This window comes from Orcinus orca, chromosome 9 (genome assembly GCF_937001465.1).
Source record: "Orcinus orca chromosome 9, mOrcOrc1.1, whole genome shotgun sequence".
Lineage (NCBI taxonomy): Eukaryota > Metazoa > Chordata > Mammalia > Artiodactyla > Delphinidae > Orcinus > Orcinus orca.
Genome location: NC_064567.1, coordinates 24,144,163 through 24,162,269, shown reverse-complemented (window position 1 = coordinate 24,162,269; position 18,107 = coordinate 24,144,163). Strand labels below are relative to the sequence as shown.

The 18,107-nt window shown below is 45.9% G+C and overlaps 1 protein-coding gene across 1 annotated transcript; it reads right to left on the bottom strand.

Moving 5' to 3' along the window:
* Positions 1-12,361: 12,361 nt before the first annotated feature.
* GCC1 (GRIP and coiled-coil domain containing 1) lies at positions 12,362-17,785 on the bottom strand. Its single transcript, XM_004265479.4, has 2 exons — positions 16,356-17,785; positions 12,362-15,179 (listed from the first exon to the last, which is right to left on the bottom strand). Exons 1-2 carry the CDS (start codon positions 17,385-17,387, stop codon positions 13,884-13,886), a joined length of 2,328 nt encoding a protein of 775 aa, XP_004265527.1. The 5' UTR covers positions 17,388-17,785; the 3' UTR covers positions 12,362-13,883.
* Between the last annotated feature and the right edge of the window lie 322 nt (positions 17,786-18,107).

Below are 18,107 nucleotides of genomic sequence, written 5' to 3'. Positions count from 1 at the left end.
GCCCAGTGAGACCCCCTTTCAGACTTCTGACCTCCAGAACTGTAGGATGATTAATTTGTGTTGTTTTAAAGTCACCAAGTTTGGGGTAATTTGTTCTGGTAGCAATAGAAAGTCAATACATATCCTAATACTATTTTTCCCCACCTCATCTTTTTAAAAGTAGGAATCTTGGGACTTCCCTGGTGGCGCAGTGGTTAAGAATCCACCTGCCAATGCAGGGGACACGGGTTCGAGCCCTGGTCCAAGAAGATCCCACATGCCGTGGAGCAACTAAGCCCGTGTGCCACAACTACTGAGCCCACAAGCCACAACTACAGAGCCCGCGAGCCACAACTACGGAGCCTACATACCACAGTTACTGAAGCCCGCGCACCTAGAGCCCATGCTCCGCAAAAAGAGAAGCCCCTGCTCGCCACAACTAGAGAAAAGCCTGCACGCAGCAATGAAGACCCAACGCAGCCAAAAATTAAAATTTTTTTAAAAAGTAGGAATCTACTTCTTAGGAAGACAGTGGGATGTGGGAGCCAAAGTAGGAGTTAGGTAATAGTTGACCCACACAGAGTTATTTATCATTGTATTATGTTGTCTAGTATATGTGATGTCAGACATTAATAATAATTACATTTTACAGTACTTTACACTTTTCTAAGAACTTTCAATACATTGTCTGATTTGATCAGTAAACAAACAAAAAGTCCTCACAATAACTTTGAGAAGCTATGCAAATGCATTGCTTCCCTTTTTGACAGATTAAAAACAATGAGTCACGAAGAAGGTCCCAGAGAGAGGTAAGGACAGAATCAGCATTTTGTTTTCATCTCTTCCAGGGTGGTCCTTGGCCTTTAATATCTTACTCTTTCAAAGGACTAGGGTCCTGGGTGCTAGAAACCAAAAGCCCACTTTCCTAAGGACATCTGTATGTTTGCAGCCATTCTTCCACCATATCTAGCACTTAGGGAAAGAGTTCAAAGACATTAATTGAAAGTTTCTACCTTGGGCTTACAATGACGTGAAGCCTGGTAGGCAGGCAGGTCTAGGTATTTCAGACCTTATGTTGTACGACTTATGGTTCCCAGAGCATAAAGGGACTCTCGGACTGTAGGCTCCTCCTTCAACGGTTCACTCCTCACTGGCTCTCCCCTCCCACCCAGCCTCCACCATCCTCTGAAGCCTGGCAGCAGCCGTGCTGGCCAGGGGTTCACCATTGACTGACACTATGAATCTCTGGCTTGAACTCATCCCTCTGGCCCGTCCTACTCTGGATGCCAGAAGTAGAAAATTCTACCCTGTTTGTGGCCCCTGAAAGCCCAAATCTCTACACAAGTCAGACATATTCTACAGTTCATCTCACCAGCCTTCCCAGTCTCCAATCTATGCCCCCACTTCCACCTTCCACCCTCCCTCCCTTCCTTCCTTCCTTTTTTCCTTCAGTAAGTATTAAGGGCACATCTACTCTGCATACTGCACAAGACACTTGGGATGAAGTAGTGAAGAGCAGGCCCACTCCCTAGCCTCTGGCCCTGCCACTTATTGGGAAATGCACACATACATTAAATAACAAACCCTAAAAAGGGGGAAACACAGGGCACCCGCACTCAGTTAACAAGGAGACTGGCTCCAGCTCCCTTCATAAGCTTGGATTTGGTTATTTTCAGTTTACTGATGCCATTCTAGAGGGGCATCATAGTGTAATGATTAAGAACCTAGGCTCCAAAGCCAGACTTCCTGGGCCCAAATCCTGCACCTGCTGCTTGCTAGCTATGGGCAAGTTATTTAACCTTTCTTTGCCTCAATTTCCTCAGATGTAACAAGGATGATGATAATAATACCTCATAAGGTATGATTAATTAAATTAATAGCACAGAGACACTCTTAAATCAGGTCTTTTGATACATGTAAATATAGTACCTGGCATATATTAGACCATATGAAATTGCTGTTGTTATAGGTTGGATATCAGCAACTCCATATGTTTTCATCTTAGCAAACGTTACATAAGTGTTGTCACTGTCTTTCCAGCAGAGTGGTGGGAGAGTGAGCAGATGAAGGGGCAAAGGAGTGGTTCTGGAAGCCACAGAAGATGGAAGAAAGGAGGCCTCTTTCCACTTTAATCAGTACAGCCATTAAAACAGGTCAGAATGAAGGGTGGGAGGACACATGGAGAATGAACAGATGCTGTAAGATTATCTCAAGCAAAAAGCAAACACAAAATTATAATGCATCATGTTATAATTTCAATAAAGGATAGAATTCCTATGGACAGATATTGGAAGGGAGCATCAAAACGAAAACAGCTGCTGAGTTACATAGCCGGGATATGCATGGATGTTTAAAAGCTTTTAAAAATCTTGTTGAAAAGTGATTTAAATTCGACAGGGCCGAACACTCTCTCCATGATAAAACTTATTTCTCCTTTGAATTCTTTGACACCTTCTCTGCTAGTTTTCCACTTCTTTTCTGGTTGTTCCTCATCTGTCTCTGTGTGCTCTTTTATTCTGCCTACCTTTTAAATGTTAAAGAAACATTTAACATTAATGAAATACTAAAGGGCTCCATCCTTGTGTTCTTGCTGTAGAAGAAATATATATGGGATAGGAGATGGTAGAGAAAAACTGAGTGGAAAGGGATTGGAATAGAGATATTGGTGCAAACTTGCAATTTTTTTTTTTTTTTGCAGTTTTTGTGTTTTTACATTTTCGGTCTATGATCCATTTTGAGTTATCTTTTTTAAATATTTATTTATTTGGTTGCATTGGGTCTTAGTTGCGGCAGGCGGGCTCCTGAGTTGCGGCATGCAAACTCTTAGTTGCAGCATGCATGTGGGATCTAGTTCCCTGACCAGGGATTGAACCTGGGCCCCCTGCATTGGGAGCGCAGAGTTATCCACTGCGCCACCAGGGCAGTCCCCAAATTTGGAATTTTTAAAGTGTGTATTTATGCATGAATAGCTACATGTGCACACATGTATGTATACATGTATATATAATACATAATATTTTCTAAGTCTGTCTGCTGTAAGGACCTAGAAGCAAAGACACCCCAGTAGCAATGAGCTCGCATAGCTCCCAGATATTGGTTTCTAATACCAGCCTCCACAAAAAAGAACCAGGCATCCCCAGAGAAATAGTTGATTCCAGGACTAGGGCACAGAAACCATAAGATGAGCCAAAAACATGTTTTCCAGCCAGAAAGTAAGGAAGTACTCCAAAAAATGATGGGAGCATGTCACAAGAACATGGGAGTTTGAAGGGCTCTTACCAATCTGGGGAAATTTGAGCCAAAACAATTAAGTAAAATAGTAAATAATAAACCATTGAAAAATAGGAATCCATCAGTCTAATAATAAATAGATAAATAAATGTTAAATAAGTGATGGAGAAGGCAGGGCTCTTGCTTAGAAAATGCCAAGGACCAAAAGATAAATGCGGCAGCAGTGCTGGAGTTGAAAAATCATTATTTTTCAACCATCATAGCAAAGATTGGATTATCATCAGTTGATGTTAACTTTAGGGGGAAAATTTTGAAAAGAAGCAGGATATCTGCATGGACTTAGAGTATCTCCCCATAGATTGTTTATTAGTAGCAAAATAAAATATTAACTATACAGTTAAGAAATCAGACACCTTGTCTGAGTATCAAAATTAACATCACCAATGAGGAGCAAATGATAACTTGCCTCTGGGAGTGATACCCTGAGAAAAGCATGTAAAACAAAGAATGTTGCTCACCATCCAGTTGTACAAGGATTAAGTCATTAGCCACTGCAGTCGCTGACCAACAGTGTACCCTGGGAGGAATTCAGGATGAAAAACAGGATGAGGTGCTCTGTGCTTCGGGAAAATAGGCCCCTTAGATAGATGTTTATCTCAGGAAGAACCTTAATGAAGCCAGATTCTTGGATCTTCCCATGCATGGTAAAGCATTAAAATCATTAACTGATGTATCTTTTCCCTGTGACTAGCAGTAACCTTTTACCAAGGTGTACGCTTGATTGCATGTACTCTCTAGCCAAAAATCATAAATATACTGGCTCCTCCCCTACCCCTTTAGAGAAGTCACCTCAGAGCTACTGTGAGACTGTCTCCCAGGCTACAGTCCTCAGTAAGACCCTGAATAAAATTTAAACTCAGAGCTCTTACGTTGTACAATTTTCTTTCATTCAACAATCACATCACTGATCCGATATTCTGGCAGGGAATGTATAACCTTAGTCTAATTGTGAAGAAACGTCAAACTCAAAATGAGGACTCTTCTATTTTAAAAAGTGGGGGAGGGCTGTATTCTCTTAAAATGTCACTGTCATACAGGACAGTAAAAGGTAAGGAACTATTCCAAATTAAAGGACATTAGAGACATGACAACTAAAGGCAATATGTGATCCTAGAGAGGATCCTATACTAGAGTGGGGGAAATCCTATAAAGGATATTATTGCATTAGTTGACAAATTGGAATGCTGATGATGGATTTGATTATAGAATTGTATGGACGTTAAAATTTACTGAAGGTTGTTATTATATTGTAGTTATGTAAGAGAACATCTTAGGAAATAGTCACTGGTAAAAGGTAAAGGGCCATGATGCATGCAATTTACCCTCAGATGGTCCAGAAAAAATATAGATGCATACATAGAGAGAGCAATGGATAAAGCTAGTGGAACACAAGGTGAACAATAGACAAGTCTGGGTAAAGGGTATGATTGTTCTCTGTACTGTTCCAGAAACTTTTCAGTAAATATGAGGTTATTTCGAAAAAGATCTTTTTAAAGGGGGTGGGTGCCACCCCTGGTCCACTTCTCTCCAAAGTCTACACATCCCCCGAGTAATCGCACGCACACTAGTGCCTGTGTCACGCCGCAGACTCCCAAATCTTCATCTCTACTCCACACTGTGCTCCTGAGGTCCCAAACTCTATGACAGTCGAGGGGGCCTCTAACTAACTAGTGGGAGCAGTTAACATAATTTGAGATGACTTGGATAATGGAAAGTTTGAGAGCTCTGCATTTTAATTCTTAAATTATGCACCTACTATGATAACCCGTGAATACAGAAGTGTTTTCCTTTTCTGAATAACCTCTGACTTAGAAGTTTTTATTTGCATGGCTATATTTACATTAACATTGATATTTTCTTCTACTCTTCTCCCTGAAGTCATCTTCTTTCTTCTCTAAGCTGAGCACCATGTCCTTCCCAGCTGCTCAGGTTGGAAGCTGGAAATCAAACCCCCTTTGCCAGGATCTGGGCAACAGGAAGACACAGCAGCTGCTGGCTCTGGAGTCACGTTTCTGTTACAGCCAGGCCAGAAAAACAGAAACTTTGCATGCCACCCACTCAGTCCGTTCCTAGCTCCAACCTCAAATGGAGCCTCAAGTACCTCTGGAATCCTAGTTGCAAAAGAAACTGACAAACATCGTTTTTAGCTTTTTCATCTCTGCAGTTCAGGAAGATTGAATCAAAAGGGGATTAGAAGGACACTGAATGAGCTAATCTCCTATATCTACCACATGCCCCCATGCCCACTCTCACCACCACTGTCTGTCCATGTGGATAATGCCAGTTGTCTTAGTCTTGCAAAGCTCAATTGAAGTGTCACCTTCACTTTAGTTCTTTGATTCTTTGCAGACTGAGTTCAATGTCCTGTCTTCCCCTTCTACCCCTCCATTACAGCACTTGCCACACCGAATTATAATCATTCAACTCTGAACCTATATCCTGTGCTGAACATTGAGTATATTTTGAATGCCCAGCAAAGTGCCTGGGATAGAGTAAAAGTTCACTATGTGTGTGCTGAACTGATGAATAAACAGTGATATAACCTCCACGTTGCAGACTTCACCTACAAGTGGGTTAAAATTTAGGTCCATAAACACTAGCACCCATGGGTGGGAGTTACTGGGTAAGTTACCCTTAGTCAGCTGAACCAATAGCATCATCCTCCTGGATCTCTCCCTTTTCCCTTCTTGCATCTCTTTAAGAGGCCCAGAGCAGGAGCCGGAGAAGAGAGGGAAGACTCAGCCTCAGACACCAGTAGAGCTGCTGCCTGCAGTTCTCACTGCCCCCTGTCCTCAGCGTCGGCCGCTGCTGTGCTCACCCAGACCCACACTGCATGAACCCACCGTGCACCCGATGCCCCACTCTGCCTGCCACCCAGCCGCTACCCATCAGCCACTACTCTGGACGAGAGCCTCTACTTCACTCTTAAGCCACAACCTGTGATAGAGCCAATTTGTCCTGTGTGGGTCTTGGTTTCCTCTTCTCTTAAGGGAGCAGCATACCAAGCAAGCTCCAATATCCCTTACGGAATGAACATTCTGTGATTCCATAAATGCTCTGATGGACTTGCACAGTCCAGGCCTTTGGTCCATGCTTTCATCCTGTGTGGGATGCACTTCCCCACCTAAGCCACCAAAGAAGGGCAGATCATCACTCATGGCCAGGCTCATATCCTGAAGCCTTCCCTCATCACTCTGGATCACTCCCTGACTCTTCACCATCATCATCCATTGACCAACCCACTCTTGGTGTACAGAGTCCTCCTGCTATTGCAGTTTGGATAAACATGCTATATGAACCCCAACAGACTCTAAGCAACTTCAAGGCAGGAATCATTTTTATTGGAGGAGCAACAGGTCTGAAATGGAGAGAGGAGACAGAGGTGGTTAGTGAACCCATGCTAGGTGCTGGATCAGCCTCTGATCCAGCTTCTTGGCCAAGTCTGCCACCATAACTTGGGAAAGATCCCAAGAGTCACCTCTGTGGTTTGTACAGCATCCAGATACGGCCTGAATCATCTGATGGCTGAATGACCAGGGATTGCTAATGTGAACGATTTTGGCCCCAGGTGTCTCCAAATCATGGTTCACAAATTGTCGAAAATTCTGTTTCCTTCTGTACCCATGGGGCTGGCTGACTCACTGACCATGAGCCATGCACAAGTGCTGACCAAGGTGCTGAAGAGGCTCCCGGAAAGCTCCCTGGGAAGATGCTAAAGAGAAAGAAAGATAGTGCCACTCTCGACTCTTACCTCCTTCCAGACAAGCATTATCTTGGTTACTCCCTCTCCAGAAGTTAGGTGCCGGTCTGAAGGACCAAGTGTCAACTCACAGAAAGAAATCAACTTTTTTTGTTCCTGACTAAACCTAGGCAGCAGAGAAAGTTTCATTTACAAGAACTTTGCCACAACCATAAAAGGATATGACGATAGAAGAAAAGGAAGTCCCTAATCCCCTTGAGAGATAAGGGAATGGCGATGCCTGTTCTACATACCCCTCAAGTACAGGGGTCTCTTAAATACAGGGACACGCTGCCAGAAGCTTCCTGCAGGGGTCCTCATCAGGAGCAAGACCTCAGGCCCAAAGTTTGGCTCAGCACCTGAGCCTCAGAGCACTCGCCACATCCTATATCCTCCTTTTCTCAGCCATCTTCCTCATAGCTCTGAAGAGAACTCCCCAAATCCTCTAACAACCAAAGGAAGCTAATTTACCTAAACTCAATTCTAGTCATATTCCCAGAGACCGAGAGAAACAGCACAGCCACTAAAATGGCCGAAGAGACAACTAGCAGGTAAACAGCACCGTGGGAGAAAGCAACACTAGCAAAAAATTAAATCTCTCACTCTGAATGTACAAGATTGGTATTTTCAGTCTCTTGTTCATTCATTCAGCTGTTTATTGAACATTTAGTATGTGCCAAATTATGAAAAGTCCTGAGAGTGCAAAGATGAATGAGGCCTGGGACATGACCATGAGAGGTTTATAGAGTAGTCAAAGAGACAAGAAGTAAATTTAAAATGAAAGTACAAGAAATGACTGTGCCCAAGGTTGTATGAACAAAGTGCTAAAGGACCTCAGGGAAGTACCTGAGCGTCCCTGGGTATCGGAAAAATCAGCATGGATGGAGTGATGTTTCAGCTGAGTCTGAAAGGATAGGACCATACTGCACGTGGCTAGGATAGGGTTGGGGGGTGGATTTTGAAGGTGGAGGAAACAGTGTGCCTAAGGATCCCAGGTTTGGGAAATGTAATCCAACCAGGTGATACAATGTAAGTGTTCAAAACCAACACAAACAAGCTTGGCTTCCAGACTCCTTCAAAGCTCCTTTCAGCTGGCTAAGGCTCCAAGTTGGGCAGATATCCCAGTGGACTATACAGGATGCCAGAGCAAAGATATCCACCCAAAGGGGCAGGAAATTCCCCAGGCTGAGGCTTCATTTTTAAAACCTGATAGCTGTTGAACTAAAGGAAAGACAATGGACCCTACTCTAAATATTAACCCCCAAAATATTTTGACTGTATGGACAGCACAGTGTCAGCTAATAAAAAATTTGCATGTGATCTGCATTAAAAAACTCATGTTCAAGTAAAGTGGTATCAGCCTTTAGATTCATTCTCTCAAATAAGAAAGACAGTGTGGTCCCTCAGCGGCAGCCCATAGGGATGGACAAATTTACACTGAACCAGAGATGGTCTCCTTGCTGAAGTCAATGGACAGGGTTTACCCATGAGGGTCACTAGCTTGCAGGTGACCTTCACTTTTCTGGGTTCCCTGACCTGTGGGTTTGTCAGAAGCTTTGATATTTAGGTTATTCACAGATCCGGGTCCCAGGAAAAAACAGGCTGTTACTACTCAAACTCACATAAAACCGAGCGGTAACAACGAGTCCATTTCAGAACTTTCAGTGTGAAAGAGCTCTGCTGTTTTTCTGCTGTTACGAAGAAATGAGGCTTCAGAGAAATTATAAGGCAGTTTGTTGCCACTGAAGAGAGGACCACCTGGACAAGGACTCCTTCCTCCCCAGCCCAGGCCAGAAACACAGCCGCCTGAACTCCTGGGCAAGCACCGCGTCCTCAGGATTCCACTTTGCCCTCTGGTGGCATAGACGGCAGAAAGAGCTGGGCCGCTCAGTTCAGATAAATGGGTTTGAATCCAGGTTCTACCATCCCTGGCTCTGGGCCTTGGGCAATTCATCCTGCCAAGCCTCCATTTCCTCATTTGCAAAACAGATATGCTTCACAAGACTGCTGTGAGGATTAAGTAAAATAACGCAGTCAGCTTCAGAGCAAGCACTTGATAAAAGACAGTCATTTTTCCTTTTGTTTATGGAAATATTTGTGGCTAAGATATCAAGAAAAGCTCAGTCTAACTTCCAATTCTGCCAATTCTTGGGAAAAAAAACTAATGTGGTTTAGCACCTACTTTGTTTCAGATACTGTGCTGGTTCTTTCTGTACTTAATTTCTTTATAACCTGAGAATATAACCCTGAAATAGCTATCATTATTCCCATTATAAGAAAATTAAATTCAGAGAGATTAAGTAATTAATCAAGGTTATACAGTTGTCAGGAGATTGGACTGAGATTTTAGCCCAAAATATCTGAATCTAGTTCCTTGCTCCAAAAACCATCAATCCCAGTAAGCCAGGCTGCCTGGGAGAGGCAGAGGAAGAGAGTGGAGGGGAGAGAGTAGAGGTGGTTGAAGGTTGGGTAAGGTGACCAATTCATTACAGTTCTATTTCCAATTCCCAAAGCTGTTTCCCCAGCTTTACTGGAGGTTATTATTGGAACACAGTATAGTAAGAGCTGATATCCTCCTCTCACTTAGTTAAAATGACCCCAGTTCTAAATAATCCTAAAATTTATATGGAACCACAAAACACCAGAATTGCCAAAGCAATCCTGAGGAAAAAGAACAAAGCTGGATGCATAACCCTCCCAGACTTCAGACAATACTATAAAGCTGCAGTAATCAAAACAGAGAGGTACTGGCACAAAAACAGACATATGGATCAGTGGAACATGATAGAGAGCCCAGAAACCCACGCACCTACGGTCAATTAATCTTTGACAAAGGAGGCAAGAATATACAATGGAGAAAAGACAGTCTCTTCAGCAAGTGGTGCTGGGAAAGCTGGACAGCCACATGTAAATCAATGAAGTTAGAACATACCCTCTCACCAAACACAAAAGTAAAAAGTGGCTTAAAGACTTAAATATAAGACATGACACCACAAAACTCCTAGAAGAGAACATAGGCAAAACATTCTCTGGCATAAATCGCAGCAATGTTTTCTTAGGTCAGTATCCCAAGACAACAGAAATAAAAACAAAAATAAACAAATGGGTCCTAATCAAACTTATAAGCTTTTTCACAGCAAAGGAAACCATATAAGAAACAAAAAGACAACCTATGGACTGGGAGAAAATATTTGCAAATGATGCAACAAACGGCTTAATTTCCAAAATATACAGACAGCTCATATAACGCAATAACAAAAAACAAACAACCCAATCAAAAAATGGTCAGAAGACCTGAATAGACATTTCTCCAAAAAAGACATACAGATGGCCAATAGGTACATGAAAAGATATTCAACATTGCTAATTATTTAGAAAAATGCGAACAAAAACTACAGTGAGGTATCACCTCACACCAGTCAGAATGGCCATCATCAAAAAGTCTACAAATAATAAAGGCTGGAGAGGGTGTGGAGAAAAGGGAACCCTCATACACTGTTGGTGGGAATGTAAATTGGTGTAGCCACTATGAAGAACAGTATGGAGGTTCCTCAAAAAACTAAAAATAGAGTTGCCATATGATCCAGCAATCCCACGCCTGGGCATATATCTACAGAAAACTGTAATTTGAAAAGATACATGTACCCCAATGTTCACTGCAGCACTATTTATGATAGCCAAGACATGGAAACAACCTAAATGTCCACTGACAGATGAATGGATAAAGAAGATGTGGTATATACATACATATATATATATATATATATATATACACACACATACATACATAGAATGGACTACTACTCAGCCATAAAAAAGAATGAAATAATGCCATTTGTAGCAACATGCATGGACCTAGAGATTATCATACTAAGTGAAGTCAGAGAAAAACAAATATGGTATCACTTATATGTAAAATCTAAAAAATGATACAAATGAACTTATTTACAAAACTGAAACAGACTCACAGACACAGAAAACAAACTTATGATTACCAAAGGGGAAGGGGGTGAGGGATAAATTAGCAGTTTGGGATTAGCAGATACAAACTACTATATATAAAATAAACAACAAGGGCCTGCTCTATAGCACAGGGAACTATATTCAAGATATTCAGTATCTTGTAATAAACTATAAATTTTTTTCTTTGTGTCTCATCTAAATTCTTTCTCTCTCTCTCTCCCTTTCCTTTCTTAGAGTATCTAGAACAGGAATACCAGTCAAATAACTGGAAAACTTATCCGGGGGAAAGGGGAGGGAAGACAAGGAACTTGTGTCCTTAAGGGTAGGAAGGGACCAAGTCTTTTCCTTTCAGTTGGGCGCATTCGCGCAGCCTTATGTATATCAATACTTAAAATTATTAATCTGAAACTGTCTTGCTTCTTTGCTCGTTTAATATCTCCTCAAAAGTCAAAAGCACAGAATTATTAGTCCTAGGAAAGCAGCTGTGACTATGGATCTTTCTATTCTGTCCAAAACCACCTAGGAATAACAACAATCATAGTATAGCCTACATTTAAGGGGATCAGGTAAGAAAATTAAGAGATGATAACCACCACCACCACCACCACCACCACCACCACCACCATGATCATCATCATCATCATCATTTAGTTTAGCTTGATATCCTGAGAAATTTTCCAGGATACCATGAATCCTGGTTTGAAGTATAATAAAGCATTCATAAGCAGATTACTTCTAAAGTTTAAAGCAGGGCTTCCCTGGTGGCACAGTGGTTAAGAACCTGCCTGCCAATGCAGGGCACATGGGTTCGAGCCCTGGTCCAGGAAGATCCCACATGCCACAGAGCAACTAAGTCCGTGTGTCACAACTACTGAAGCCCACGCGCCTAGAGCCCGTACTCCGCAACGAGAAGCCACCGCAATGAGAAGCCCGCGCACCACAACAAAGAGTAGCTCCCGCTCGCCGCAACTAAAGAAAGCCCGTGCAAAGCAACGAAGACCCAACGCAGCCAAAAATAAATTAATTTCAAAAAATAAATAAATAAAATCGAGTTTAAAGCAGTAATGATGGAAGTTTCAATCTCACCCACTAAACCCATGAGAAGGCTTTTTCCAGTGTAGTTGCCTATACACAAACACTCATACACAATTCCAGGCTAAGAAATTTGGGCTGTAATTGAGGCAGTTAAAGCATTGAGGTATTCCTCCCTAGATTCAAGCTCATGGATTAATATGATGAAATATTTCTTACATCCTTTTCACTTCCCATTTACATTCACACTCCATTTATGTCTCTCTCTCTCTATATGTGTGTGTGTGTGTGTGTGTGTGTGTGTGTGTGTGTGTGTGTGTGTGTGTGTGTATATATACCATTAAGGAAGCACACAGGTCAAGTTGGTCAGGTTTAATGATTCCGTGGTTATTGTTATTATCATTTGAACACATCACTTCTGTTCCGCTAAGTCTGCTTACTGTAAACAGTCCAGGTCACCCAGCCTCCCAATCAGAACATTTAATCACAGTCTCTGCACCCCCAAACCCTCACAAAACAGACTACTATGATGAAATAACAGAAAGATACACATCAGCCCAGTCAGTGGCAAAGCACTGGTCTTTAGGATCCAAAGATCTTTACAACCAGCGAGAGCAGATGGGGGAAAGCAAAGAATAGGGAAGTGATACTGTTTGAACCCAACTTTTCTGAGCTCCTCATTTAGTAGTAACATGTGTGGGAAGATGACGCTTTCGGACTGAAACTCTATGACCTCCCTAAGTGAGCGGGCAAAGTGCTCTGGTGACAGTAATGCATGAACACCCTGGCTGCAGGGACGTGGAGATTTAGCCAGAATGCTATCCACGGAGCAGCAAGTACCCCAGCCCGGCCTCAGCTGAATTCCCACCATTTTCCTGTGAGGGTCATAGCATCCTTCTGGAATCCTCTGCAGCAGATCTTCTTCCTCTTCCCTGCCCCTACAAAGGCAGAAACAGCTTGGGGGGGGGAAGGGTGTAAATCTCTGAGCTAACTCCTTATATCCAGGCAGGATCAGAGCTTCCTGATCAGACCCCTCTCTGTAAGAAGGTAGAATTTTTTTCTTAATGGAAGTTCAACATTGAGGGAAAGCTAGCAAAGTCATTCACTCACAATCTCAGGCCAACCCTGGGCAGACAGGTTAAGGCAGGGACAAATGTGAGAGGCCTAGAACCCTATCCAGGCCAAAAGCAGGTCACTCAGGAAACCCCTAAGATCCAACTGGTGCTCAGGGTTCTCTCTAGGATGGTCACAAGTGGTGTGTTTTGTCCAGATTGATTAGGTCATACCTAGCCCTAAGTATTCCAAGCTTCCCAGTTCCAAGATGAACTTCGCAAGTTCACTATTCCTTGGCCGTTTGGAGTAGGGGACAATCTGTCACTATTTCAAACTTCCTGGTCCCTCTCCAGCCTGAATTTCTGTCCCCAGAGAATTGGGGCAGCAGTTGACCAGATTCAAGATTTCGATGAGATGGAGTAAATAGCTGGTCCTTGTGCATGTTTAGAAATTAACTGAACTCCCTTTGGAGTCATATGTACTCCTAGCTCTGCACTAGGAGTATGATATTAAAACCAAAAACACCTTATTTTAAAAGACTCTCACTTCCCCAACTTTTGCACCTCTGAGTCCTAACCTCTCCCCCCGCTTCCCCTCACACACACCACCAGAAGATGCTGTCCCAACACTTTTAGTACCTCTAGGGCCCAAGGATAAAATGGCATTAATGGCATTTGGCAGAAAATCCCAACCCACACTGAGGATTCCTCCCATGTCAACACAGTGAAGAAATAAATGATAATGTAAGAGAAGAGGCAGGAGAAACCAGAGCCTGCCCCTTCTCACAGAAGAGGCACAGAAAATTGAGGAGTTAGTGAAAATGGCATCATCTCTTGCCAGAAGGCCACCAACTACCACCGGCTGGGAGCCGCATGATCACTTGTTTCTCCTCCGGACTGAAGTGCAAGATGGTGAGGATGGCGGTGAGCGTCTGCTGGCGGCCCACGGTGTCCGGCAAGGTCAGGAAGCGGTAGATGATGTTCTTGAGGTACTCCAGGTTGGCTCCCTCCCGACTCTGGTCCCTGATGTTCTTTGCAATGTGGCTCTGCAGGGCTCCCACCTCCTCCCGATGCCGCTCCCCCTCCTCCAGCAGCCGATCCTGCAGCTGATGCACCTCCCCCTCCAGCCTGTGCTTCTGCTTCCTCAGTGACGTGATCTCCACCTCCTTGCGGGCCAACTGCTCGGCGTAAAGGAAGAAAGTGGGCTCATTGGCCGCAGCTAGCTGCAGGGCTTGGGTCAGGCTGTCCGGAGCAGATGTGTCCGCTGGATCCCCGGGGCCCACACTGCCCACAGGGCTTCTGCGTCCCGGCAGCCCAGAGGACAAGGCCACAGAACGCAGCTGCTCCAGCTCCAGGTCCTTCTCGGCCAGCACGGCCAGGGCCCGGTCCCGCTGCTTGTGCAGCTCCTCCTCCAGTTTCAGCGTGCGGTCCCTGAAGTCCAGCTGGCTCCGCTCCAGTTCCTGCCGGTGGATGTGCTGCAGCCGGGCCAGCTCCTGCTTCCAGCCCTCAGCCTCCTGCTGGTGCTGGCAGTCGAGCTCCTCGCAGGACAGCCGCAGCGAGATGTACTTCTCCTTCAGCTCCGCCAGCTGCTCCCGGGCTTCCTCCAGCTCCTTGCCCAGGTTCCCGTCTTTGACGTTCTTGCTCTTGAGGACGACCTGGGCCCGCATCTTGTACCTCTCAAACTCCTCCTTCAGCTGTTTCAGCTCCTGCTGGTAGTAGAGTGCACTGGCCTTCTCCCCGTCAGCAGCCTCTGAGCTGGGCATTATCTCCAGGTTGCAGAGCTTCTCCACATCCAAGGTCACCTGGCTCTTCCTGGCCGCAACCTGAAGCAGCCTCTTCAGCTTCTCCATCTTGTCCTTCAGGACATTGACATCCAGACTGGACTCCTCTCCATGGCTGTCCAGAGGGGACCGGCTAGAGGCCGCTAGTGCCAGTGTCTTGTTCTCCAGGTCCAGCTGAAGAATGCGCTCCTTCAGCTTCTGGATGGCCAGCTGGTCCTTCTGCTTGGCTTTCTCATAGGTGCCCAGCAGTTCCGACACCTCAGATATTTGATTCTCCAGGGCCGCCACCCTCTGCTCTTCCAACTGCGATTGCTGTCGTAGCTGATCTTCGGCAACGGCTGTCTGGAAAACAAGGGAACAGGTGGAGATGCATCCAGAAAAGCCACAAGGCCCGATGGCAAACTTTGAGAAAGCAAGAGAGGGGAGCAACAGGGTTACGGGACGGAGGTGGCCTGGCAAAAACGGGAACTGGGAATTTTTCTGTTCGTTTGGGAGCTAACCCAAGCTCCTGTAACCTGCTCCCAGACACACATTACACCAAACAACATTAAGAACCTCTGTAGATCTGCTGTTGTTCGGCTTTAGCGTTTCTGCGCTCTGTTCTCATACGCCAACCTCACATGTGAAGTGTGCTCTTAACCATATGACATTCTTTTCCACTTCCAATATTCCTGGAAGTTCAAAATTGACTTGGATCTCTCCCCACACTGAAAGGTGGCGCTGTAAAATAGCATACCTTTCCACACAAGGCAAATGTTGACTGCAAGCAATACAACAGGTTATTTCTTCTGAGAAAATTCCCTTTGCCCCCTTCAGCCACACTACCTATAGGAATACACTGTTACCTATATATAGGCATATTCCTACAAGCATACACTCCACCTTTCACTGCACAGCCGCCACTACACTGCTTCACAGAGCACAGCTAGGAAGATGCCAATGCCCAGATGCTCAGAGCTGTCTGGCTCCAACCCGGCCTACACTCAGAAACTCCACATCCTATTGGAAGCACACTCTGTGGATACTGTCAACACCACACAGAAAAGGATTTCCCAGGACTCACAAATGAAACTTTTTGAATAGCATCAAAAATCGACAGTGCAGGGCTTCCCTGGTGGCACAGTGGTTAAGAACCTGCCTGCCAATGCAGGGGACACGGGTTCGAGCCCTGGTCCGGGAAGATCCCACATGCCGCGGAGCAACTAAGCCTGTGAGCCACAACTACTGAAGCCCGAGCACCTAGAGCCCATGCTCCACAACAAGAGAAGCCACCGCAATGAGAAGCCTGCGCACCACAACGAAGAGTAGCCCCCACTGGCCGCAACTAGAGAAAGCCCGCGCACAGCAACAAAGACCCAATGCAACCAAAAATAAAGAATAAATAAATAAATAAATAATTTAAAAATAAAATTGACAGTGCAGCCACTTAGTTCTAACTATCAAAAGAGAAAAAAAAGCCCTAATATTTCCCCATTTCAGGTTAAATGACTAATGTTTGAAGGAGATGAAGATAATTACCTTCCTCATTTCCTGCTGCAGCTGAGCCTGGAAATGGCTTTTAAGGCAGGCGGCCTCTTCCTGAAGCTCCTGCAGCCGGGGGTCAGGCCGATTCTTCTCATCTCGAAGAGCCTGCAGCTCACCTTTCAGCTCCTCTACCTCACGGGTCAGCTGCTTGGTTTGCAGTTCAAACCCTTCCATCTGACCAGCTGCATAGGCCCGCCCAGCCAGAGCTTCTCGGGTCTCTTCCAATCGAAGCTCCAAGTCCTGGCGCTGGGTCCTCTCCTCCTGCAGCAGCTTCTGGAGCTCACGCAGCATCAAGGCATGGTCACTCTGCTCTTGGGCCCGATCGTGCTGCTGCGTGATAAGTCGGGCTTTGGTTTCTGCTATCTGCTCCTGCAGCCCCTTCAATTCTCCCTCCAGCCGGCCCCTCTCCTCCTCTGCTTTTTTACTGGCATTATCTAAGTCCTGTTTCATCTTCTTTTTGTCAGCCAGGTAAGAAGCTTCCATGCGGGACTTCTCCTGGGTGACTGTAGCCAAAGAGCTGGTCAAAGTCGCCAACTGAGTCTTCAGCTGGTGCAGTCGTTTGTCCACCTCCCCACTCCCAGACGGTCCATCCCCACTACTACTGCTAACGCCGCTCTCCGATCCACTGGCCTCTTCGGACTTTAGAGGTGGTGGTCCACGGGCCAGTCTGTCATCTTCTACCCCAAACTCACCCTTGGTGCTGGTGAGACTGGCCGCAGTCTCTAAGCTGGTGGCGGTCCCAGTGCTATCCTCGCTGTGAGTGGAGCATAGGTCATCCACAGAGTCAGGAAAGGTGAGGCCTTGAGGATGGACACCTGCAAGGCCCACATCCGCCTCGTGGGATACCGACAGCACCTTAATGCTGGCCTCCAGCGCCTCTTTCTCTTTCAGCAGACTTTTATAGGCGCGGACTACATCCTTGAGACGTGCCTGGTACTGGAGGAGCTGCTTCTTCTGGGTCTCAATGGTCTCCAGCAGGTCCTTCTTGCTTGGGCCGCCCCCGAAATTCATCCCAAACTTCTCCATGAGGGTTCAGAACGGGTTGTTCCACGTCAGTGTTCGGACAGCCTGGGAGAGGGTCACGAAGATGCTGGCGGGGAGAGAGTTGTCCCTAAGGCCGCACACCCGCTCCTCACAGCTATTCGTGACCGGATGCAGGGCAGCGGGGCAGCCTGACAGAAGCGCCCGCCAGGTCCCAGGCAGCAGGGCAGGGGCGGGTCCTATGGCGGAGCGACGCTGGCACGAGAGGAGCACACTGCCAGGGCTCGCCCGCACTGTCCCAAAAGCCGCTCCGCGCTCCCAGCTCGCCCGGGCCACAGCAGCACCGGCCGGCCCCCCGGCCAAAGCTTCAAGCTGAGCTTAGCCCCATTCCGACTTCCTAACTCTAGCGGTTAGACAACCGCGCTTCCGGGGCCACTGGAAGTGACGACAGCACGACGCCTCAGGCCCCGCCCCCCGTGGGCGCGAGGTGGGCGGAGCTACTTCAGTCGAAGGGTGAGAAGCAGCCTGTTGCGAGCCCCGCTGGGCCACGAGTCGGTCACTCTCCACCAGAGCAGAGCAAGCAAAGTCGAGTACACGGAAGTAATGCTGGTTTGGTGAGGGCGCCTGATCTTGCCCTAGCGCTACGATCAGCGAGGGACGGGGGTGACGTCGCACTGTGTCCTTACCAAAGACCCAGGTGAGCGACACGACCCCACTGTTTGGGGGCTCAGTGCATTTGTGTCCCTAAAGAGCAACAATTAAGAC

Bases quoted from the DNA above. Each gene is read 5' to 3' on its own strand.
- GCC1 (XM_004265479.4), bottom strand. From the start codon at position 17,387: ATGGAGAAGTTTGGGATGAATTTCGGGGGCGGCCCAAGCAAGAAGGAC. The intron at 15,180-16,355 runs GTAATTATCTTC...CTTGTTTTCCAG, and splicing joins TGCAGCAGGAAATGAGGAAG to ACAGCCGTTGCCGAAGATCA.